The sequence below is a fragment of the Oratosquilla oratoria genome, chromosome 1 (genome assembly GCF_046742065.1).
Source record: "Oratosquilla oratoria isolate Oo_2021 chromosome 1, ASM4674206v1, whole genome shotgun sequence".
In the NCBI taxonomy this organism is placed as follows: Eukaryota; Metazoa; Arthropoda; class Malacostraca; order Stomatopoda; family Squillidae; genus Oratosquilla; species Oratosquilla oratoria.
In genome coordinates this window covers 56,729,588-56,754,993 of record NC_134777.1, presented here as the reverse complement: position 1 = coordinate 56,754,993, position 25,406 = coordinate 56,729,588, and the positions used below count along the sequence as shown (strand labels likewise).

Genomic DNA, 25,406 nt, shown 5'->3' with positions numbered 1-25,406 from the left:
TGGAAGAGGAGAGGGAGAAGAGGAGGAGGAGGAGGAGGAGGAGGAGGAGGAGGAGGAGGAGGACATCCATCCACAGGACGACTCTCACAAGAATCTCCACAAGACTCTTTTCTTCAACTCTCCCTCCCTCTCTCCCTCACTCCAGACCGCGAACCAACGGGATGCCATCCTCTGCTGTCATGGAAGAAGACTAAGATAAAGAGGAAGAAAAAGAAAAAGAGGAAGAAGAGGAAGAAGAGGAAGAAGAGGAAGAAGAGGAAGAAGGGGAAGAAAAAAATATTGTGTTCCACCCACTCTCCTGTTTTCCTTAGATTTCCTTCGGCGCGATAATTGTTCCCAAGGATAGAAACGCTGGTTACCGTCAAGTACTAAAAATCTCAGACCAATCGCACCAGGATCTTCCTTACAATGTCTTCCTGGAACCTTACATAAGGGTCGTTACGACATCCTGAGTTACGACGTCGCGAGCTACGACATCCCGAGTTACAAAGTCGTAAGTTAAAACGTTGTAAAGTTGCAACATCGTTAAGTTACATTGTTCTGTCCCAACGTCCAGTTACAATGTCATAAGCTATAATGTCACTAAGCTACAATGTCGTAAATTACAATGTCGCTAAGTTACAACTTCGATGAGTTACAGCGCCGCTAAGTTACAATGTCGTTAAGTTACATCGGAGTTACGTCATTACGTTACAATCTCGTTATATTAAGATAAAATGTCGAACTTCTCTGTCGCCAAGTTACAATATTGTTAAATTTCAACGTAGTTATATAATTACGGTATAACGTCGTTACGTTACAGTGTTGCAAGTTACAACGTCGTCACCGTACACATTGTTACCCATGAAACGGTTCTGCCGAATCCGCAATGGCCAAGCCAAAACGGCGCATGCGCACTCGTCCTCCCGGTTTATTCTTGGGCTCGGACCCCGGTGACCCCAAGGCCGGCCACACACGTGCAGTTTAAACTGACAGTTACAACTGTTCAGTTATAACTGTCAGTTGAAACCGCACATGTGTGGGTATCTCAGTATCACTGAAATACCCACACACGTGCAGTTCCAACTGACAGTTATAACTGAACAGTTGTAACTGTCAGTTTAAACTGCACGTGTGTGGCCGGCCTAAGACGGGGACCCAAATCAATCCATCCACTGCAGAACACGTGTCTCTCCCAACTTCTCCCAAGAGTCGAACGCCTGCGCCCACCTTTGCCACGTCACTCCTGCAACCTTCTCTTGTTTCTCTACTCCACAGAGGTCGACTGGGTTATCCTCGATGGCAATACCCTACTTCCTCAAGCTGACGTCAGACAGCCCCGGGAAACTAAAGACGTCTGGAGTCCGTGGGGGGGGGGGGAGAGGGGAGAGGGGAGAGGGGAGGGAGGGGTGCTTTCTGAGCAATAACTTTAACCACTCGACCATCCATCTCCCGACTTTGCAACAATCTCCCCACCTCTTCCCCCTCCCCCCTCCCCCGACGATGTCGCTTTGCAGCTGATCGTAAATAGCAGCTCCAGCAGCTGCTGCGTCGAAATGGCGAAAATCCAAACCAGTCAAGAAAAGGCTAAACCACGCTGAAACAAGAAGGAGTTTCTCGGTCGATTTATTAACAGTTTTCGCAGGTGCCGTTAGCCGATTTTAACCACCTCACCTTCGATAGAGGGTTTAAGACCCGATTCGAGTTTAAACAGCCAAGGTTGGATCATACGTTTTATTTTGGCTGTCGTCAGGCGATTTTATTCAGTCAAGACGGGGGACCTCTCATCGAGGACACAGATGTGTAGATTACCCTATTCCGTCTGGAGTGGTACCTATCCTTTCATTCTGGTTGCCGCCAAGCGATTTTATTACAAAGGATTACAAAGGCGGAGCATGCCGACAGGAGACCTTTTGATCCATATCTAGGTCGGATGCCAAAAAAAAAAAAAAAAAAAAAAAATCGTATTAGTAATAAAACAATAAATAAAAAATATAATAATGTAATTAACTCAACCCCTTCAGTGGTGATGATGAGTATCCCGTCCGTACCGGGAGGAACCTTCCCCTGCCGTCAGACGATTTTATTAAATTCTGTGGCACCCCACCTGGTAGCGTTAAGGTTAGAAAAGGAATTTTTTTTTGCAAATACGTACGAAACGTAGCCTTCAAAAATATCTTAGAAATCTGGAAAAATTAATGGACAGAAAATACATTATAAAAATGGATAGAAAATAAGGAACACAATGAGGCAGACGTCAGTGAGTGAGTGAGTGAGAGTGAGAGAGAGAGAGAGAGAGAGAGAGAGAGAGAGAGAGAGAGAGAGAGAGAGAGGGAGGGAGAGAAAGAGGGAGAGAAAACACACGCACACACTTCTACACATCGTTATGGCCTAGCCTTCACAAAACACAGTGCGCGTCCCACCAATGAAGATGTTTAATTATTTTGGTGAAATAGGGTCTGCGGCCCCGAAGTAAAGCCTCAACGTTCAACGTAAGTGAGGCTGAACATGCAAACAAGCCATGTTCAATATCTGCAGAGCCTGAGAGATGACCACACCTGCAGCAAGTAGCAGACACACCAGTAGAAAGTAGCAGGTACACCAGTATAGAGTAGCAAATATACCAGTAGAAAGTAGCAGGTGCACCAGTAGAAAGCAGCAGATACAACAGCAGCAATACCATATACACCAGCGGTAAGTAGCAAATATATCGGTAGAAAGTAGCAGATACACCAGTAGAATGTAGCAGACAAGCCAGGAGGAAGTAGCAGGCAAACCAAGAGAAAGTAGCAGATACAAGAGCACCAATAGCAAGATACACCAGCAGTAAGTTGGAGATATACCAGTAGAAAGTAGCAGATACACCAGCAGATAATTAGCAGACGTACCAGTAGAAAGTAGCAGATATACCAGTAGAAAATAGATGTAACAGCAGCAGCAAGGTACAAAGACATCAGCAAATACATGAGCAACATTAACAAAAGCAGCAAGTAATACAGCGTAATAAATCAAAATTATAATCAATAAAAAAAAAAATTATTCCAAGACGGTCAAATTAACCACAGGTTCAAAGAACATAACCATTTCAATACAGTGACCTACTTTCAGGACTTTATTCTGGCTAAGGATTTCAAACTATTTCATGTATCTGAAGGGCCGGGCCAAAGCCTGAAGGGCGTCCCGATTGATAGTTACCCCCTTCAGGTCTGAAGAAGGGACCAACTTAGCTGCATGAAATTGTTAGTCTTTGACTTTAATAAAGTCGATAAAATACGTCACAATATTGAAGGGGTTGCACATTCTTCATGATCTCACTGGCACCAGGCGATTTTATTCATCTCACCAGGGACTGAAATCTATGACCTCAGTGAGCTATTGATTCTGTCAGACTGTTCTTTCCAGTTGATAAGATCTCCTATAAAACTTCAATTGGTATGCAAAAAGAAGAAAGCGCTTGTATGACAACATCACCAGCTGATCGACTAGAAGTGTCGCTACATAGGCGAGTCACGTTTTTCTTAGATTAGTCGAGATTCTGCCAGGCTGTTCTTTCCAGTTGAGGGGAGCTTCTAGGATCACTACAACACTTCAGTAGGTATGCAAAAAGCAAGAATTGCTTGTATGGCAACATCTTCAGCTGATCTACTAGAAGTGTTGCTACATAGGCGAGTCCCGTTTTTTCTCAGATTAGCTAAGATTCTGTCCGACTGGTTATTTGTTCCAGTTTAGGGGAGCTTCTAAGATCTATGATCACCATAAAACTTTAGAAGGTATGCAAAAAGCAAGAATCGCTTACATGGCAACTTCTTCAGCCGGAAGTATTGCCACATAGGCGAGTTACGTTTTTCTCAGAATTGCTAAGAGTACAGGGAATAGATCCATATCCCGCTGAGTCCTAGGTTGAATAAAATCCTCCGGTTCTAGCCAAAATAATACCTTCAAGGCGATTCACTGGGGCCTCCAATCACGTGATCAGGGACACAAGGGCGATGTCTTGTGGCACTCCCACAGCTGAACAAAATCCTCCCACGTCAATCGTTCGAAGACTTGCCAAATGAATAGGAGGCGCCCACGGATTATATAAAAATGCGTGACCCGTTGCCTGACCTGACCTAGGCACAGGACGAGAGTACATTTACTTATGTTTTCTTTTTTTTGCAATAGGACCTACCTACCGAACAGCTGGCAACCACGGATTGTACGAGACCTGTCTCGTCTCCTCCCGTATATCCCAGTTGGACAAAAAACCCTTTTAGTTATGAGAGTATCTACCGGCTGATTAGCGGGTACATCCCCCACCCCACAAAAAAACAGGACATCTACTAGTATGCCTAAAGCGTGACCTACCTCCTTGCTGGGGCATAAGACGAGGATGTAAAGCTTGACTTGCTTGCTGGTTCTCCCCATGTTGGCCGGGTGCTTGAGACGGGCGATGGCCACGCGCCGCCTCTGCAGTGAGGGTAGGTTGCCTCTGCAAATAGAGAAAAAGAATCGCGTTATACAGTTGCTATAGAGCGAGGGGACGTGTTTAGAGTTATGGGAAAAGGATATCAGTCTTGAGGTGATAATAGGTCATTAGGTGAGGTGATATAGGTCATTGTGTTAGATTTCACATGAAAATGTCATCGTTGGTGGTGTGTTAGAGAAGTAGGTCATTAGGGTAGAACCGACATAAAAAAGGTCATCGGTGTAAGACGACAGTGATAAATAGGTCATTAGGTTAAATGCCGACATGAAAAAGATAAGAGGAAGCAAAAAGAATATCAGAACTCTGGCTGGGCAAACTGAAAAGGGCATCAGATTAAATGAAGAAGAAGAAGAAGAAAAGGACATTTTAGAATAAGCACGCCAGTCGTAAAAGGATAATTTAGAATAAGGACGCCTGGCGTAAAGACACAAAGGTTTACATGTTAGAGCAGACATGGATATACAGATCTCGAGGTTAGCGCAGACGTTGACGTAAAGGGCATTAGGCATTAATGTCACAAGTTTAAGAGCTCGCTCGGGATAAAAGAAGTCAAGTTGGAGCAAAAACCAGGTGCTATATTTGGCACCTCGTTGGATTTCGTTCACTCGACACCAGAAACTTTCATTTGTTCCGGATAGAGAACGTCCGGGTTATATGCCACTTTACTCTTGCAAACTTCTCCACTACGCCCCTTCTCTACTTCGTTTCAATTTGGCGTAAATTTGTTATTAGACGGAAAATCATGTTAACTTTTGAAGTCTTGAACTCGATGGACGGAATCCGAAGAGGACCTTTTCTGTCGGATTAGCGGAAACCGACGGACAAACGGAATCCGACGTAGAGGTCGCTCCGACGGGTAGGCCTAGCAAGCAAGCACGCAAGCAACGTAAAAGTAATAAAAAACAAACAAATAGATAAATAAATAAATTAATAAATAAAACCAAATCCTCGTGAAGAAAGCCTCCACCATGATCACGGGCCTCGGAAGAGAGAGAGAAAGAGAGAGAGAGAGAGAGAGAGAGAGAGAGAGAGAGAGAGAGAGAGAGAGAGAGAGAGAGAGAGAGAGCTGAATAGATGGAAAGAGAGAGGGAGAACGAGAGAGGGAGGGAGGGAGAGTGAGAGAGATAGATATGTCAGCAACTACTGACTGACTGCCCTTTACGTGACGTCATTCTTGCTGTCGCCAGGCGATTTGATTCACCTGGGAATTATATCTGGTCATTTTTTTCTCCTCTGTAAAGCTCACGTTGATGGGTGGAAAATCTTTCTTGGGAGTGGGAGTGAGGGAGAGAATGAGGGAGTGAGAGTGGGAGTGAAAGTGAGAAAGTAAAGGAGTAAGAGTGAGAGAGAGGGAGTGAAGAGGGAGTGAGAGAGAGGGAGTGGGAGTGAGAGAGTAGGAGTGAGGGAGTGGAAATGAGAAAGTACGGGAGTGGGAGTGCGAAAGTAAGAGAGTGGGAATGAGGGAGTGGGAGCGAGGGATTGTGAGTCAAGGTGAGGGAGTGGGAGATTGCAAATGCGGGACTGTGAGTGGGGGAGGGAGAATGCGAGAGGGAGTGGAAGAGGGAGAGGTGCTGGAGGCTGTTGTGATTCAGCGGGAGGGTGCGGGTGAGTGGGTGGGGTGGTTCTCTCGAACTGGTCGCAGGTATTTGGCGTCGAGCGATGCGTGGGTGGCTGCAGGGGAGGGGGGGGCAGCAGGAGGAGGGTGGGAACCCGGGCAGTGGGTGGGGACTGTCACACACACCCGCACGCACACACACACATTTATATTATATATATATATATATATATATATATATATATATATACATATGTATACATATATATATATATATACATACAGGGTATATACATATATATATATACATATATATATTATATATATACATATAATATATATTATATATATACATACATATACATATATATACATATATATACTATACACACACATATACATACATACTTACACATATACATACACACACACATATATATACACACATACACACACACATATATACACACATACTGTACACATACACACACACATATATACACACATACTGTACACACACACACACACACATATATATACACACATACTGTACACACACACACACATATATATATATATATATATATATATATATATATATATATAGTGAATTATAGAACAGAAAAATACTTGCAAGATGGTATTGCTAATGTCATGAAATTAATGAAAAGTGTGTTTTTAAATAAGAAAAATGATCAATAATGGCGGATGTTACAAATGCAAGTTTCCACCGTGAAGAGCCTCGGGGCCGGGGGGGGGGGTGTACAAAGAAGATTTTCGGTCTTGGCACATTGTAACGAAAGGCCAAGCGGTGATGACGTCAGCATGCTCCATGAGACGGCGTCGGGTAGGTACGACGACAACGAGGAGACGGAGGGAGTGGTGGAGGTGGTGGAGAAGGGGGTGGAGATAATGGAGGAGGAGGGGATGGAGGGGAAGGAGGAGGGGATGGAGGATAAGGAGGAGGGGATGGAGGATAAGAAGGAGGAGAAGGAGGGGAGAAAGGAGAAGGAGGGGGAAGGACGAGGAGGACGAAAATGTGGAAGACGAGGAAGCAGACACTTTATTCATCCGGATGGAACTAGTGTGCCTGCCTGTCGAAAGCAGATTTGATTTACCTGTGGAAATTGTATATAAAAAATATCACTATCGACCCCTTTTGCAGCGGTCATGAATTGTAACTTTATTCTATCTGCCGCCAGGCGATTTTATTCAAGCGAGAACCACCTCACCCCCCTCCCATCTCGACTGCCCAAAGTGCCACTCTTGACGTCAAAGAGTCACCGAGCCCCTCTTGCATCAGAAATGGCACATTTTTCGTCAAAGGGCCTCGAGGGAGTTTTTAGACAAATCTAGAAACTGTTTCTAGATGGGGGTCGGGGTTGGGTCCTCCTTCCCTTTCCCCCACACCGCCACCATCACTTTCCTTCCCCCCCCCCAAAAAAAAAAAATGAAATCGGTGCGTGTCGCAAATGAGTTCCACTTGGGTTATTTATGTGGGGGAGTGGAATGTCCCCGCCCCATCCCAACCTCTAAATGAAAATAGTGACACTTTCGGTCACCTTCGTTGGAAGGCATGGAGGCCTCTGGCAAGAGAGATACAGACAGGCAGAGAGAGGGAGAGAGAGGGAAAGAGGGAAGAGAGGGAGAAGGGAAGAGAGAGAAAGAGAGAAAGAAGGGAAGAGAGAAAGAAGGGAAGAGAGAGAGAGAGAGAGAGAGAGAGAGAGAGAGAGAGAGAGAGAGAGAGAGAGAGAGAGAGAGAGAGAGAGAGAGGGGGAAGAGAAGAGAGAGGGAGAAGAGAAGAGAGAGGGAGAAGAGAAGAGAGAGGGAGAAGAGAAGAGAGAGGGAGAAGAGAAGAGAGAGGGAGAAGAGAGAGGGAGAAGAGAAGAGAGAGGGAGAAGATAAGAGAGAGGGAGAAGAGAAGAGAGGGAGAAGAGAAGAGAGAGGGAGAAGAGAAGAGAGAGGGGGAAGAGAAGAGAGGGAGAAGAGAAGAGAGAGGGAGAAGAGAAGAGGGAGGGAGAGAGAGAGATACATAAAGTGAGAGAGAGGGGAAGCTAGAGGGAGATAGACCGATAGAGACAGAGAGGAGAGTGAGGAGAGACGAGAGGGTGGGGAGAGAGGAGAGGGTGAAGAGTGAGAGGAGAGGGAGGAGAGAGAGACGAGAGGGAGGGGAGAGAGGAGAGGGAGAAGAGTGAGAGGAGAGGGAGGAGAGAGAGGAGAGGGAGAAGAGTGAGAGGAGAGGGAGGAGAGAGAGACGAGAGGGAGGGGAGAGAGGAGAGGGAGAAGAGTGAGAGGAGAGGGAGGAGAGCGAGGAGAGGGAGGAGAGAGAGGAGAGGGAGAGAGGAGAGGGAGGAGAGAGAGGAGAGGGAGAGAGGAGAGGGAGGAGAGAGAGGAGAGGGAGAGAGGAGAGGGAGGAGAGAGAGAGAGGAGAGGGAGAGAGGAGAGAGAGGAGAGAGAGGAGAGGGAGAGAGGAGAGGGAGGAGAGAGAGAGAGGAGAGGGAGGAGAGAGAGAGAGGAGAGGGAGGAGAGAGAGGAGAGGGAGAGAGGAGAGGGAGAGGCGAGGGAGGAGAGAGAGGAGAGGGAGGAGAGAGAGAGAGGAGAGGGAGGAGAGAGAGAGAGGAGAGGGAGGAGAGAGAGAGAGAGGAGAGGGAGGAGAGAGGGAGGAGAGAGAGGGAGGAGAGGGAGAGAGAAAGAGAGAAAGAAAGAGAGAGAGAGAGAGAGAGGAGAGGGAGGAGAGAGAGAGAGAGAGAGAGAGAGAGAGAGAGAGAGAGAGGGAGGAGAGAGAGAGAGAGGGAGAGGAGAGAGAGAGAGAGAGAGAGGAGAGAGAGAGAGAGAGAGAGAGAGAGAGAGAGAGAGAGAGAGAGAGAGAGAGAGAGAGAGAGAGAGAGAGAGAGAGAGAGGCGGGGGGTGTCAGCTTTGGGTAATTAACATGAGCGTGGGATGGCCCTCTCACGAAAACAGTGCCACAACACATTTATATTGGAAAGGCCTCTGGCGACCTTGTGACGCAATCAGTGCCACTCTGGAGGGACGAGGTGGCACTGTGACGTCAGTAGCACTTTGGACAAGACTTCCGTGACCCTCAGTGCCACACTGGGTTGTTGATATTGAAGGACGAGGTGAAACTGGTGCCACTCTGGGTTCAAAACAAGTTTTGTTCAACGGGAGAGAGTTAGCTGGCACTGTGACGTCACGAGTGCCACTGTGGGTTCTGGAGGACGAAGGAGAGGGTCAGCAAGGGGAGAGCAATAGAGAGCAATAAAAAAGAATGGGAGCGAAAGCTTGAGAGAGAAACGTGGAGGAGAGAAGAGACACAGATTGGCAGGAAAAGAGACGGAATGCCGAGAGAGAGGGAGATAAAGGGAGATACAGACAGAGGAGAGGGGGAGAGAGGGAGCGTGGGAGAGGGGAGAGAGGGAGAGAGAGCGAGAGAGAGAGCGAGAAGAGAGAAAGGGGGAGAGAAAGGGGGAGAGATAGGGAGAGAGAGGGAGAGAGAGAGAGAGAGAGAGAGAGAGAGAGAGAGAGAGAGAGAGAGAGAGAGAGAGAGAGAGAGAGAGAGGAGAGATTGAAAGAGATTAAAAGGGTTAAAAAGAGAAAAGGAGAGCAGGTAAAAAGAGTGATCTAAGGAGACCGAGAGAGGAAGAGAGGCGAAAAGTGAGGAAGAGGAAAGGAGGAAAAGGAAAGGAGAGGGGAAGATGCAGAAAACTAAGGAAGGGAAGGGAGTTGAACAAGAGAACTGGAGGAGAAGGAGGAGGAAGAGGAGAAGGAGGAGAGGTAGGAGAAGAACGGGGATAGGAGGAAAAGAGGGATAGGAGGAAGGAGGAAGAGGAGGGAGGGAGGTAGGAGGAGGAGGAGTAGGAGAAGGAGGGGGGTAAGAGAAGAACGGGGATACGAGAAGAAGAAGAGGAGGGAGGGGAGGAGGAAGAGGAGGAAGAGGAGGAAGAGGGGTTGGAGGACGGAGGAGGAGGACGGAGGAGGAGGACGGAGGAGGAGGAGGAGGAGGAGGAGGAGGAGGAGGAGGAGGAGGAGGAGGAGGAGGAGGAGGAGGAGGAGGAGGAGGCTTGATTTTTGGAGGAGGAAGGGCGACAGTCACCCCTCTCGTGTCACTTCTTGGTCCCTGGTGTGCCTTCAGGCAGGACTCGTCCGACGCTGACTCCAGAGAGGGTCACGGCCCCTCGACGTACCCTTCAGACTGGGGCCCCGGAGGAAGTCTTCAACAATAAGAATGTGAAGAATAAACGAGTGAGACAGAGGAGTAGAAAAAAAATAACAGAAAAAATTAATGATAATTAAAATAAATATATTAGATTTAGGACAATGAGAATCTAGCCGAAAGAGAGAGAGAGAGAGAGAGAGAGAGAGAGAGAGAGAGAGAGAGAGAGAGAGAGAGAGAGAGAGAGAGAGAGAGAGAGAGAGAGAGAGAGAGATTCGTATCTTCGTGTGGTTGGCCATCGTGATGACGAAACAAGAGGACTACGCCCGTATTTAAAGATCACATGGTACCCGATGGCACGGAGATCGTGTATAATGTCATCATCACCATCATCGGGACCTTTTGCCCACAGCAACCACTGACGTTAATCATATTAAACTCTTTCCAAACGGGTCCCTTCCCTGACTCGAAATATAACCTGAAAATGCGACAGCTGGGAAAGGATCCGGGAAAGAATACAGCTTCTGTCCTCGGTCGTCTGCATGACCGGTGCTACATGACGTCAATGGACGCGGGTTTTTCGTCGGCATGACGTCACGAGGACCCAGCGGACCGCCTTGTAAATTCATGAAGGCACCTTGCGGTCCTCCTCATGACGTCATGAGGTTAGTTTTATTTATGAAGTGACCTGCCCTGTTCTTGATTAGACTTTGGACGGGGTCGCACTGATATGACGCCATAAATTAATTTGTTAAGAAACTTTTTTGGGGGGAAATGATGTAGGCTTGACTTTCGAGCGAGACTGTACAATTACTGAAGTAAGAGGCGTAGGTACACTTCGTACGCAAAAGACTACGAGTTCGTAACTCAGGTCCTAAGTCCACAACACGTAGTAGATCTACGACGCCCATAGGTCTCTCCGAAAACTTGAGACAGTGTGGTACTTAGAAGTGAAAGCTACCTGAGGGGTTGGGGAAGAGAGGGAGAGCGAGAGGGACGGAAAGAATGGAGGAGGAGGAGGGAGTGAGAGCCATAATGGAAAGGGATGATGGGGAAATTAATAAAAATGGAAGAGAAGGAAAGAAGAGAAAGACAGGGAAGGAAGGGAAATTGAGAAGAGAAGGGGAGAGGAGGGGAGAGGAGAGGAGGGGAGGGAAAGGGAGGGAAGGGGAGGGGAGAGGAGGGGAGAGGAGGGGAGGGGAGAGGAGGGGAGAGGAGGGGAGGGAAGGGGAGGGGAGAGGAGGGGAGAGGAGGGGATGAGAGAAGGAGAGGAGAGGAGGGAAAGGGAGAAAGAAGAGGAGATATGGAAAGGAGGGAAGGAGGGAGAAGGGGAGGAGAGGAGGGAGAAGAGGAGGAGGGGAGGAGGTTGAAGAGGAGAAAGTCCGTGAAAAAGGAAAGGAAGATGAGGGGAGGGGGAGGAAAGGAACAAGAGGGACGAGGAGGGGGAAGAATAGGGAAAAGAGGGAAAGAGGGGAGAAGCGGTGATGAGATTGTTAACGCTTCCACCGTCTAATCCGTCTTTTCCAGCGTCGCGACTGATGGGCCGGCCGGCCCACTACAAGAGAGAGGAGACGGGGAGAGGGGGAGACGGGGAGAGGGGGAAGGGGAAGGGAAAGAGGGGAGACGGGGAAGGGGAAGGGAAAGATGGGAGACGGGGAAGGGGAAGAGAAGGGGAGAAGGGGAAGAGTGGGGAGGGGGGGAGAAGGGGAAGAGTGGGGAGTGGGGGAGAAGGGGAAGAGTGGGAGAGGGGGAAGAGTGTAGGGAAAGGGGAAGAGCGCGGGAAGGGGAAGAGGGGGAAGAGTGCGGGGAGACGGGGAAGATGGGGGAGAGTGCGGGGAGGAGGGGAAGAAGGGGAAGCGTGGGGGAGAAGGGGAAGAGGGGGAGAGACGGGAAGAGTGGGAGGAGAGGGAGAAGAATGGGAGAGAATGGGAGAAGGGAAGAAGGGGATGAAGGGGAGAGACGGGAAGAGTGGGAGGAGAGGGAGAAGAGTGGGGGAGAAAGGGAAGATGGGGGAGAAGGGGAAGATGGGGAAGAAGAGGAAAAACGCGGGGGGAAGGGGAGGAGAGGGGTAAGAGGGGGAGCGGGGAGAAGGGAGGGAGAGGGATAAGAGGGAGAGCGCGGAGAAGGGGAAGACGGGGAGGAGGGGAGAGGGGGGGGAGGATGGAGGCTGAAAGGAACACGTAGAAGAGAGTGAGAAGTCTACACCAGGAGACGTTGAGTAGCTGCGGCCGAAGCCGTCACCTTTGACCAATGCGGTTTAGGGAATTGTTGGGGCAACTTACTGCTGGGAATCGTGGGGGAGTGCGGGATTCGAACGCATAACTGAGCGAATAGAAGGAAGGAACGAGGTAGAAAGGGAAAATGAAGACAAGGAAGGAAGGGAGACGAGAAGAAAGGAGAGGAGAGGAAAAGAAAGGAGAGGAGAGGAGAAGAGAGGAAGGCGAGAAGAGAAAAAAAAGAGGGAATTGGAGAGCGGAAGAATAGATAAGAGAGTTGAGAGGAGGAATAGAGAAGAGAGGAAGGGGAAGAAGAAACAAAGGAAGGGGAGAAGGGGAGGGGAGAGAGGAGGGGAGAGAGGAGGGGAGAGAGGGAGAGGAGGGGAGAGAGGGATGGGAGGGGAGTGAAGGAGGGAAGGGGGTGGGTCATAAGAGTTTTGAAAGAGAAGGCTAAAAGAAGGGGAGGGGAGGGGAGGAGAGGGGCGAGGAGGGATGAGGAGGGTTGGAGAGGAGGGGGAAGGAAGAGAGACACCGAGGACGAAATGGAGAATCTGAACCCAATGTGTTGTTGCAAAGCTAAACATTTCATGGCATAAAGTCCGTCCATGATTTTATCAAGTGGAGGAAGAAGAAAAGGACGAAGAGGACGAGGAGGAGGAGGAGGAGGAGGAGGAGGAAGAGGGGAAGTACCTCACTCCATTACCAGACGCGAAATATTCGAAGCGATTCATGACTTATTCCCCTCGTTTCCCCCTCAGTCTAATCAAATCGTGCGGCGCCGCGAAGAATAAAACCCGCCAAGTGGAACAAGAGCATTAATAAACCAAGTTGGAAGAAAGAAGGGATCATGCGACGAGGGGAACAATGGCCAACGAGGGGAATAGGGGGGAGGAGAAAGAGGTAAAGATACGTGGAAGAGACGAAGGGAAATAGGGAAGAGGGGAAATATGGTAGAAGAGGGGAAATGGGGGAGAGGGGAAATAGGTGGGAGAGGGGAAATAGGTAGGAGAGGGAAATGGGAGAGGGGAAATAGGGGAAATGGGGAGAAGGAAAATGGGGGGAGGAGAGGGAACATAGGGAGGAGAGAGGAAATGGGGAGAAGAGAGGAAATGGGGAGAAGAGAGGAAATGGGGTAGGCGAGAGGAAATGAGAGGGGAAACTGAAAAAGGGGAAATAGAAAAGGGGGAAACATAAAAAGGGGAGATGTAGAAGGGGAGAGTGGGGGAGAATGCTGCGTGACTCTGGTCCGTTAGGGTGTCACTGACGTCCTTGAGGCACTGATGCCGTCAATATCCACCATACGGGGGGGGGGGCAAGAACCGAGTGATATACGAGAACGAAATTAGGGGAAAGAATAAATAGAAGAAAGAGGAGTGAGAGAGGGGAAGAGAGGGTTGAAGAGAGTAGAGGGGAAGAAAGAGGAGTGAGATAGGGATGGGAAGAGGAGGCAGAAGAGAGGAGAGGGGAAGAGGAGGTAGAAGAGAGAGAGAGAGGGGGAAGAGAAGGGGAGAAGGGAAGCGAGAGGGGAAGAGAAGGAAAGAGAAGATAAAAGAAGGACAGAAGGGAAGAGAGCAGGGAAGAGGGAAGGGAAGAGAAGGGAGGAGAGCGGGGAAGAGATGGAAGTAGAGAAGGGAAGAGAGAGGGGAAGGAAACTGAAGGGAGTAGAAAAGTAGGGAAGGGGAGGAAGGGTAATGAAGGGAGGGTGAACAGAAGGAAAGGGAAGAGCGGGAAGGGAAGACAGATGGTGGACAGAATGGAAGGGTGGAATGGGAAGCGAGGACAGAAAAGAATGGATAAAGGAAGTGAAGGGGAAAAGGATAGGGGAAGTGAAGGGTAGAGAGGGGAGAGGGGAAGGGAAAAGAGCGGGAGGGGAATGGAAGAGAGGGAAGTGAAAAGGGGAGGAGCGGGAAAGGAAGAGAGGGATGGGAAGAGGGATTGGAAGAGAGGGACAGGAAAAGGGGAAAGGAAGGGAAAGGAAGAACGGGAAGGGAAGAGAGGGATGGGAAGAGAGGGATGGGAAGAGAGGGATGGGAAGAGGAAAGGGAAGAGAGGAGTAGGGAAGAAAAGGGAACGGAAATGAAGAAGAAAGAAAGGGAAGAGGAGGGAAATGGAAGAGGGGGAAGGGAAGAGTATAGAGAGAGAAACAGAAGGTGGGATGGCGATGATATAAAGGAAAGGTAAAGGGAGAAGGAAAAAGAGGAGGGGACAAGAGGAGGGAAGAGGAGGGAAGAGGAGGGACGAGAAGGAAAGGAGCATTGGGAGGAGAGTTCAGGGACGAGAAGACAAGGAGCATTGGGAGGAGAGTTCAGGGACGACAAAATGAAGGTAGGAGTGGGAGGGGGAGGGAGAGGGGTGGAGGGGGAGGGAGAGGGGGGAGGGGGAGGGAGAGGGGGAAGGGGGAGGGGGGAGGAATCTCCCAGGGAGCTGCGGGGATCGGGTGGGTGGGCAATGGGGATGCGGGAATAAATGGGGATTGGGGTACGGGAGAGGACCGAGGAACGGATGGGGAATGAGTGAATGGTGGTGAATGGGGAATGGGGAATGGGGAATGGGAGAAGGAGTGGGGAACGTGGGAGAAGAAGAAGGGAACGAGAATAAGGTCGAATACAGGAAGGACGAGAAGAGAACAAGAAAGAAAAGGAAAAACAAAAGGAATGGAAAAGAACGGGACAAGGAACTGGGGAAAAAAGAACGAAGCCATGAGGAAGAGGAGGAAGAGGAGGAGGAAGAGAAGGTGAGGGAAGAGGTGGAGGAAGAGGTGGAGGAGGAAAAGAAGGAAGACGCGGAAAAGGAGGAGGTGAAGTAGAGGAGGACGACGTGGAGGAGTAGGAGGAGCAGGAAGACGTGGAGGGGGAGGTGGTGGAGGAAAAGGTGAAGAAAGTGGAGGAGAAGGGTGAAGGAGGAGGAGGAGGAGGAGGAGGAGGTGGAGGAGTAGGAAGAGGAAGACGTGGAGGGGGAGGAGGTGGATGAAGAGGTGAAGGAAGTGGAGGAGAGTGGTGAAGGAGGAGGAGGAGGAGAGTGGTGAAGGAGGAGGAGGAGGAGAGTGGTGAAGGAGGAGGAGGAGGAAGAGGAGGTGGAGGAGTCGACAAAGAGGAAAAAGAGAAAGAAGCCGAGAAGCGCTAGATTTGGACCGTTGGGGGGATACGACATTGGATACGTGCAGATGAGGGGATAAGAATGGGGAGAAGGGGGGGAGGAGGAGGAGAGTAGGGTGGCGGAGAGTAAGGTGGGGGAGGGAAAGTAGGGTGCGGAGGGAGAGTAAGGTGGGGGAGGGAGAGTAAGGTGGGGGAGGGAGAGTAGGGTGGGGGAGGGAAAGTAGGGTGGGGGAGAGTAGAGTGGTGGGTGGAGGGTAGAGTGGTGATGAGGAGAGGGATGAGAGAAAAGAGGAGAAATAGAAGGTGGAGGAAAAGAGATGGGAAGTGGGGTGGGGGAGAGTAGAGTGGGGTGGGGGAGAGTAGAGTGGGGAGGAGAGGGAGTGGGGTAGAGAGGGAGTGGAGATGAGGAAAGAAGGGAGAGGAAAGGAGTGAAGAGAGAAAGAGGGGGAGAGGAGATATGGGGAAGAAGGAAATAAGGGGAGATACAAGAGGGGCAAAAGAAAGGGAGAATTGGTCAGGGAAAATAGAAAGAGGGGAGATGGTGGGATATGGTAAAGGAGGAGAAAGAGGGGAGATAGTGGGACATGGGTAAGAAACAAAGAGGGGAGATGAGAGGGGGGGAAATAACAGGTGGATGAGGGGAGAAGAGACGAGGGGAGAGAGGGCACGAGAGGTCCAGGATCCGGACATAAAAGGGGAAGACGAGGGCAAAAGGGGAGACCAAGAAGAGGGGACAGAGGGGAAAAGCAGACAGAGAGCAGGAAATCGGAGAAGAAACAAAGGGAGAGAAGGAAAAAGAGGATAACCAAGGAGGAAGGGAAGGGGGGAGGAAGAGGGGAGGAAGAGGGGAGGGGAGCGGGGAAAGATACAAATCGGGGAAGTGATATGGGGTCAAATAAGGAAGAGGAGGGAGGGGAGAGGAGAAAAAGGGGAAGGAGGAGAGAGGGGAGTAAAGAGAAGGCGAGGTGAGGAGAAATGAGGAAGGGAGGTGGGAGAAGAGGGGAATTAGTAGAGGAGGAGAGTTGAGAGATGAGGAAGAGGTGAAGTGGGTGGGAAGAGGGGAGGGGATAGCAGAAGGGGAGGAGAAAAAAAGGGGAAGAAAGAAAAAGGAAGAACAGATTTGAGGATGAGAAGAAAGAGGAATGGGAGAAAGAAGAGAGCGAGGAGGAAGAGAATGGAGGTTAAGGAGCAGGGAGAGGAGGAGGGGAAGGAGTGGAATGGAAATGGGGAGGAAAGAAGAGGTGATAAGGAAGGGATGGGAAAGAGAAGTGGAATGAAGGTGGAGAAGGAAGAGGAGTTGGGGAGGAGGAGGGGGAGGAGGAGGAGGGGGATGGAGAGGAGGGGGAGGAGGGGGAGGAGGAGGAGGGGAGGAGGGGGAGGAGGAGGAGGGGGAGGAGGAGGGGAGGAAGAGGAGGAGGAGGAGGGGGAGGAGGAGGAGGGGGAGTAGTAGGAGAGGAATGAAAGGAAGACAGAAGGTGGAAGAAGAGTGGAGGGGAGTTGGTGGAATAGGGGGGGAGGGGAAGGCAAACGATAAGAACTTGAAGAGGGGAAGTGAGAAAGGGAAATGAAGCGGGGGCGAAGAGGGCGTGGGGGAGAAAAAAGGGGGAAGTGAGGAGTGGGGGGGGGAGAGAGTCACCTAGAGGTGAAGAAGTGAGGAGTAGGGAAGAATGAAGAGATGGAGAAATAGAGGAAATGAAAGAGGAGGTTTCGGCGCGAAGGGAGATGAGAGAGAGAGAGAGAGAGAGAGAGAGAGAGAGAGAGAGAGAGAGAGAGAGAGAGAGAGAGAGAGAGAGAGAGAGAGAGATAGCGAGACAGAGGAGCGGAAGAGAAATATAGATAAAGAGAGAGAGAGAGAGAGAGAGAGAGAGAGAGAGAGAGAGAGAGAGAGAGAGAGAGAGGTTCAAATAAAGCTAAATTGGTAGAGAAAATGAAGACTGGGAGATCGAGCTGGGAGATAAGGAAGGGCAAGCGAGAGGTGAGAGGGGAACAGAACTGAGGTCACCAGGTGCTTGGCCAAAAGAGGATAGGGGGACGGAGGGGGGGATGAGGAGGGAGGAAAGAAGAGGAAGGGGGAGGCGGAATGGGGGAGCGGGAGTGGGTAGGAGGAAAGGGGGAAGATAGAAGGGGAGGGGAGGGGGGAGAGGAGGAAGAATGGGGAGGAGGAAGGGCAAAGATAGGAGGAAGGGAAGAGTAAGGGAAGAAGAGGAGGAAAGGAGGGGAGGAGGAAGGGAAGGGGGAGGAGGAAAGGAAAGGTAGGAGGAAAGGAAAGGGAGGAGGAAAGTGGATGAGGAAAGGAAAAGGAGGAGGAAAGGGGAGGAGGAAAGGAAAAAGATGAGAAAGGATGAGAAAGGAGGAGGAAGAAGGAGGAAAGGAAAAGGAGGAGGAGGAAAGGGGAGGAAGGAGTGGAGGGAGGGGAAGGAGGGGGAAGGAGGGGAAGGAGGGGGAAGGAATGAGGGAGGAGGGGAAGGAGGGGGAAGGAGGGGAGGGAGGAGGGGAAGGAGGGGGAGGGAGGAGGAAGGAGTAGGAAAGAGGGGGAAGAAGGAAGAAGGATGAGGAAGAGTGAAGGTAGGGCAGAGGGAAGGAGGTGAGGAAATAAAGGAAAGAGGGGAGGAAGGAGGAGAGGAAGGGGAGGAAAGAGGGGAAGAAGAGGAAGGGAAGGCCTGAACGCGAGATGCAGGATGGGGGGGGAGGGAGTCCGTGTCCGGTTGGGTAAGGGTGGGAAGGTGGGAGGGGGAGCGAGGTGCTGCGCGGTAGCGGCGTAGGCGCAGGGAAGGGGGGGGACTGGGGGAAAGGGGGGACATGGGGTTTTGCTCCGATATAAAAACTTTCAACGGTGTGAGGGAGACGGGGGAGGGGCAAGCAAGGGGAGAGGAGTGAGTGAGGGGAGGAATGAATAAGGGGGGAGAAATGTGGGAGGGGGAGAAGGAAGAGGAAGAGGAGGAAGAGGTTGCATGAGGAACGACAGGTTGCACGGAAAGTGTCACGAGGTTGCCCTAAGACGGATCCAGTGGGTGGTCGGGGCTGAAAGGGTGAGGGGGGGTAGGGGAGGGAGTGTGGAGGATGAGGAAAAAAAAAATCGGTGAAGATTGGGGGAAACGAGTAAGTGGTGCGGGAAATGAGTAACTGATGAGAAGAAATGAGTTAAGAGTGAGATGAAATGAGTTAGGAGTGAAAGGAACCAAGTGGGAGGAAACGAGTTACCGGTGAGGGGAAATGAGTAACGAGTGAGGGGGAAATGACCAGTGGACGAGGGACGTATGTGCAACATGACAATGAATGATAAAAAGAAATGCGCCAGGGTGTCATCTCCATGAGGATGGAAAAGTGGAAGGGGGAAAGCAGAAATGAAGGTGGAGAGGCAATATGGACATGAAAATAGAAGAGCCGAGGTATGACTGGAGAGAGGGAAAGAGTGGAAAAGGAGAGGAGAAGAGAGACGAAGAAAGGAGAGAAAGAGAGAGCGAGACGGAGACGTTGAATAGACATGGAAGCCCACGAAATGGTAATAGAAATAAAAACGAGTATAGGAGGCAACTAGAAACAGAGGAGACAACACACCGCGGGAAGATGGGGTGACAATAACAAACGGACCTGCGTCGGTGTGGAAGAACACGAGATAGTAATGGAAATGGCGAATGGAAATGGAGGAGAGGCAATATGGAAATTGAAACAGAAGAGACGAGGCACCTCTGGAGAGGAGAGGAGAGGTGGTAACAATGGAGGTGAAACGATGTGGAAGGATACGAGACTATAATGGAAATGGAAATAGAAGAGGGAAGGCACTGCCGGAGAAGGAGGGCATGGGTGATAATGGAGGTGAAGCGAAATGATGAAGTAATATGGATGAGGAAGAAGAGGAGGAGGAAGAGGAAGACGAGGAAGAAGAGGAGGAGGAAGAGGAAGACGAGGAAGAAGAGGAGGAGGAAGAAGAAGACGAGGAAGAGGAGAAGGAAGAGGGGAATGTAGCCTATATCGACCAAGAAAAAAAAAAATGGACAAAGGACCGAGAAGAGGAATCGGCGAGAATTGGAATAGAAGACCCAATGTCTACGGAAATACGAGAAAGAGTGGTAAGAGTAGGAGAAAAAAAAAAAAAGGAAAGGAAACCGACAAGAATAATGAGAAAGAGAGAGAGAATATCAGACAGAAAAACGAAGAAGGAAGAGAGCCAAAAACGAAAGAAAAATCAAAGGGTAGGGAAGGACGAAAAAGAAAAGACTGGGAAGAAACTGGAATGGAAGAGAAAGAAGAAAGAAAAGGGAAGAGGAAGAAGAAGAAGAAGAAGAAGGAAAGGGCAGAGGAGAGACAGATTTGTGTGGTAGATGGATTGATGGTAAGTTATTATCGGCTACTGAGACTGATAGGGTTAAAGAGAGGAGTATACTATACAAGAAAAGAGTAGAGAGAGAGAGAGAACGAGAAGAATAGAATAAGGAAAATGCATAACAGAGGACTGGGGCACATGAAGACGATGAAAGGGAAGAAAATGAAGGTGAGGAGGAAGAGAAGGAAGAGGTGATAAAAAGGAAAAGGAAGAGGAAGATGAATAGGAAGAGGAGGAAGAGGAAGACGAGGAGGAAGAGATGGAAAAGGTGATAAAGGAAAAGGAAGAGGAGGAAGAGGAAGATAAGGAGGAAGAGGTGATACAAAGGAAAAGGAAGAGGAAGATGATGAGGAAGACGAGGAGAAAGACAAGGAAGAGGTGATAAGAAGGAAAAGAGGAAGAGGAAGATAAGGAGTATGTAAAGTAAGCGGACGAGGTATATGAATATGAGGTAGAAATAGGATTAAAAACAGGAGAAAGAGGAATATAAGGAGAGGAGAAGGGAATCAAGTATTAGAGAAAGGAGGAAGAGGAGGAGGAAAATGAGTAGAAGGGTGGGGAAGGAAGTAGGAAGTAAGGGAGGAGGAAGTAGAGGAGGAGGAAGTACAGGAGGAGAGGAGAAAGTAGTGGGGAAGTGGGGGAGGTGATGAAGATGAGGAAAAAGAAGGGGAGGAAAATGTGGAAGGATAGAGGAAGTAGAGGAAGAAAACGAGGAGGGGAGGGAGGAAGAGAGGGTAGAGGAGAAAGAGGAAGAGAGGATGGAGGAAGAGGAGGAACGGAAGGAGTGGGTGGAAGGAGAGGAAAAGAGGGTGAAGTGGGGAAGAGAGGCTGGACGCGGGGGAGGAAGAGATGGAAGAGGGAAGGAAAAGTGGATGGAAGAGGGAGAGGAAGAGAGGGTGGAGGAGGAGGAAGATCAGAGGGTGGAGGAGGGGGAAGATCAGAGGGTGGTGGAGGAGGAGGAAGAAAGGGTGGAGGAACTGGAAGAGAGGATGGAGGAGAAGGATGATCAGAAAGTGGAGGAAGTGGAGGAAGAGAGGATGGAGGAAGGGTTAGATCAGAGGGTGGAGGAGGGGGAAGATCAGAGGATGGAGGAGGGGGAGGAAGAGAGGACGGAGGATGGGGGAAGATCAGAGGGTGGAGGAGGGGGAGGAGGAGCGAGTGGAGGAGGGAAGGCGGCAGGTCCGAGTGCCAAAAGGACGACGTCGCACCGAGGGAGGGGGGGGGGGAGAGCGAGAGAGAGGGGGGAGGGGGAGGGGGAGGGGGAGGATCCGGCAGGCAGCATTAAATCCCGCCGCAGTGAGCGGTGGAGTTCGAGAGGCGGGACGGAACCTCGAGAAGCAAACGACGGTGACGAAGGACGCAAAAAGGGTCGTTAAGGGTCGGGAAAAAGGAGGTCCACTAAGGTTGAAAAGGGACTGTCCGCACCCACTCTATAAACAAAAAAATAATAATAATAATAATAAAAAGGACAGTAGTGGGCTATCGGACAAAACTTAGTTAAAAAGGACCTTGTGTAAAAAAAGGACATCAATTAGTTAAATAGGTAACTGAATTAAAAAATGCAATCCCGGGATAAAAAAAAATCTTAAATAGGATAAAAAACGACTTAAAAAAAGGACAACCAGGATAGGGAAAAGCACCGTGACGGCGAAAAAGGAGCCAAGGTTGAAAATGGACCTCGAGATTGTCGTTTAAAACCCGCCAAGACCGAAAAAAGTACCAGGAAGGTTGAAAAAGGACGGCAGGATCGGAAAAAAAAGACACAGGGACAAAAGAGCGAGCGAGCAAGAGAGAGAGAGAGGGGGGGGGAGAAAGGGGGAGAGAAAAGGAGAGAGGGGGAGAGAGGGGAGAGAGAGGAGAGACAGAGAAAGAGAGGAAAGAGGCGTTTCGTCACCAAAAACTACAGCGCTTCTAACCTTGGAGAGACTATCTCGCTGAAGGGGTCACAGGTGGTAATGGAGGTTGTTTGATGAGGGCAACAGAAGGGAGGGAGGGAGGGAGGGGGAGGGGGCGCGAGCGGCACAAGTTAAAAGCGATCAGCATTCTTGAGTGGAAAAATGTCTGCGAGACTCTGCTACGTAGGGGTGTTCCTAAAGCCCCCTTCTTAAATATTGCCTGCATACGGGGTAGAAGGAAGGAGGGGCAGTGGGTAGAAGGAAGGATGGATATGGGAGGGAAGGAGGAAAGGAAGAAGGAAGAGAGGGAAAAAAGGAAGGGAAAAAAGAGGAAACACACACACACACACACACACACACACACACACACACACACACACACACACACACACACACACACACACACACACACACACACACACACACAGACAGAGAGAGAGAGAGAGAGAGAGAGAGAGAAACCGGCGACTCCGGACCGGACGCGAGATGATGCGGCGGTGGCGGCGGCAAAGGCGATGATGTATCGCCTTTGCCGCTACCAGCGGGCGTAAAAGCGGCAGAGGCGGCGGGAGAAGGTTATTAAAGGCCCTTGAGCAGAAAACCAGGGATTACGAGGATATCAAAGCTGAATGAAGAACAAGTACGAGGAGGAGGACGAGGACGAGGACGAGGAGACTGGAGCGAAGGGTCGTGGAGAACGAGATCAAGAACTTGGGAGGAGATCACAAAGTTTGGAGAGATCGGCCACAAAGTTTAGCGTGATCGAATACAAAAATCACCATGATCGACGACAAAGCTTCCGTGATCGATCAAGGGGTTTGGCGTGATAGCAAGTTTCGCGTGATCGATGACGAAGTTAAGAGTGGTAGATAACAAAGTTGGCATGATCGATCACGAAACTATCGGTGATCGGTTACAAAGCTTTCAGTGATTGATCACGAAACATTCAGTGACTGATCACGAATATTTCAGTGACCCATCACGTAGAATTCATTGATCTATTATGGTTACGTTTGATGTACTTGACCAGTAGCATCAAGGTAACAAAGCAAGACTATGAATACGAGAGCACAAGAAGTAATGATGCTTGACGGTAGGAACCCTGAAGAAGTCAAAGACTTAAGGAGGGCATACAGGCCTGAGGGCATAAGGAAACATACACAGATGGAGAGAAGGAGAGATAGATAGAGAGAGGGAGAGGGAGAGAGAGGAGAGAGAGAGAGTGGCAGGTAGGAGAGATCGGGCAAGGAGGAAAGGAGAGAGGGGAGAAGGGGAGGAAGGAGAGGAGGGAGAGCGAGGAGAGGAGGGAAATGGAGGAAAGGAGGGGAGGGGGAGAGGAGGCAGAGGGAAGAGAACAGGAAGGGAAGAGAGGAGGCGGAGGTCAAGGGGAAGAAAGAAGTGGTGGAGGGGAGAAGAATGAGAGGAGGGAGAAGGAAGCGAAAGAGGGAGGAGAGTAAGGAGGAGTGGGAGAACAGGAGAGGGATGGATAAGTGGAGAAGGAAAATAGAGAAGGGGGCAAAGGAGGAGAGGAGGGGGAGCGAGGAAAGGATGGACAACGAGGAGAGGAGGGATAGGGAGAGTAAGGGCAGGAGGGGAGGAGGGTAGATGTGAAGGAGGGAGAGGGGGAGGAGGGAGAGGGGGAGGAAGGGGGAGGGAGAGGGGGGAAGAGGAGGGAGAGGGGGGAAAGGAGGGAGAGAGGAGGAAGGAGGGAGAGGGGGAGGAGGGAGGGAGAGGAATAGGAGGGAGGGAGAGGGGGAGGAGGGAGAGAGGGGGATAGGAAGGAGAGGGGTAGGAGGGAGAGAGGGAGGAGGGAGAAAGGGAGGAGGGAGAGGGGGAGGAGGGAGAGGGAGAGGAGAGAGAGGGGGAGGAGGGAAAGGGGGAGATGGAGGAGGGAGGAGGGAGAGAGGGATGGAGGGAGGAGGGAAAGAGGGAGAGAGGGAGAAGGTACGGTGGGAGAAGAGAGAGAGAGAGAGAGAGAGAGAGAGAGAGAGAGAGAAAGAGAGAGAGAGAGAGAGGGGAGGCTGTGAGAGGGAGTAGGAGGGATAGTAGTGGTGGTAGTAGTAGTAGTACTATAATATATGGATGAGACTAGTAGTAGTGACTGGAGGAGAAAGGAGAGAGGAGGAGGAGGCGGGGAGGAAGAGGAGGAGGAGGGAGAGGAGGATGAAGGAGGGGAGGATGAAGGAGGGGAGGATGAGGGAGAGGAAGTGGAGGAAGAGGAGGGGAGGAAGAGGAAAAATGAAGAGGAGAAAGAATAAAAACACAAGGATGGAGTGAGTGAAGAAGGGCGTGGAGGAGGGAGTGAGGGAGAAGGAGGTGGGTTGGGTCGGGGAAGAAAAAAGGGGCGAGACTGGTGGGACGGGGGAACTTCCTTGGGCGGCGCGCGAAGCGGACCGAATCGCACCGGGAAGAGGAGGAGGAGGAGGGGGGGGGAGGAGGAGGGGGAGGAGGAGGAGGAGGAGGGAACAGGAGCGCCCGCAGCAAGAAAGTGGGTGAGGGAGACCCTGCAGGAGCGACGGAAACTGGGCGAGGAGCCAAGGAGAAGGAGGAAGGAAGAGGAGAAAAAGGAAGAAGGACGAGGGTGAAATAGAGGGAGAAAGAGAGAAAGAGAGAGAGGGGGGGGAAAGAGAGAAACAGCGAGACCACGGAGTCATGAGGAGTCCGAAGAGCGCAGCTTGGAGGGCAATAAAGAGGACGAGGAGGACGAGGACGGCAAAACACAAAATGGCGTCCAGGAGGAGAAGAGAGGAGATCTTGGAAAACGAGAACCAAGAGGCAAGAACAATTGTATAAATATGAATAAAAGATATATAAAATACATAAATACATAATTAAAGAAATACATTAAAGTACATAAATAAATAAACACAAAATGCTACTGATAACACACATTAGAAAAATAACAAGATGGCCTCGAAAATAATATAAAAAATAATGAATACAGAATATCAGCAATGAAATTCAGAAACTTGTGATGAGGAGTTCCATTTAATTGGGAATAAAAAGAGGTTGAAGAGGAAGAAAAAAAGGAAGAAGATTAAGAGGAAGAAGAGAAAAAAGATAAAGAGGAAGAAGAGGAAAAGGAAGAAGAATAAGAGGAAGATGAAGATGAAGCAGAGGAAGAAGAGGAGGAAGAGGGGGAATAAGGGAAGAGGAATAGATAAAGAAGAAAAAGAGGAAAAAGAAAAGGATAAAGAAAGGGGAAGCAGAAGAGGAAGAAGAAGAAGAGTGTGAGAGGCAAGGAATTCTATAGACGAAATCCCCGAAACACACACTGAAAGGGAACGTAGTCCCTCGAGAAAGGGGGAAAGGAGGGGAGAATGAAGGGAAAGTGAGGGTGGGGGGAATAAAAGAAGAGGGGGGGAAAGAAGAGGGGGGGAAAGAGGAGGGGGTCACAGAATATTCAAGGACAGGGAACCCAAGACAAAGTCCCCAGACAATGAATAAACCCAAACATAATAAATAAAGGCAAATAAATCAAACTTAAGAATAGATACACTGAAATAAAATAAACAAATAAAAATAAATAAACAAATGAATATAAGATATGTCGTACAAAGGAAGAGGAGGAAGAGAAGAAGGAAGTGAAGGAAGAGGAGGAAGAGAAGGAGGAAGTGAAGGAAGAGGAGGAAGAGAAGGAGGAAGTGAAGGAAGAGGAGGAAGGAGGAGGAAGAGGAGGAGGAGTAGGAAGAGAAGGGGAGGAGGCAGAAGAGACAAAGAC

The 25,406-nt window shown here is 49.9% G+C and overlaps 1 protein-coding gene across 1 annotated transcript in view; it reads right to left on the bottom strand.

The window, feature by feature from the left end:
- Positions 1-25,406, bottom strand: part of LOC143026745 (solute carrier family 4 member 11-like) — a 258,819-nt gene that overhangs the window by 161,339 nt on the left and 72,074 nt on the right. The window contains exon 3 of the mRNA XM_076187537.1: positions 4,327-4,450. Coding sequence (XP_076043652.1) covers positions 4,327-4,450 — 124 coding nt within the window. The remainder of the gene's footprint in view (positions 1-4,326; positions 4,451-25,406) is intronic.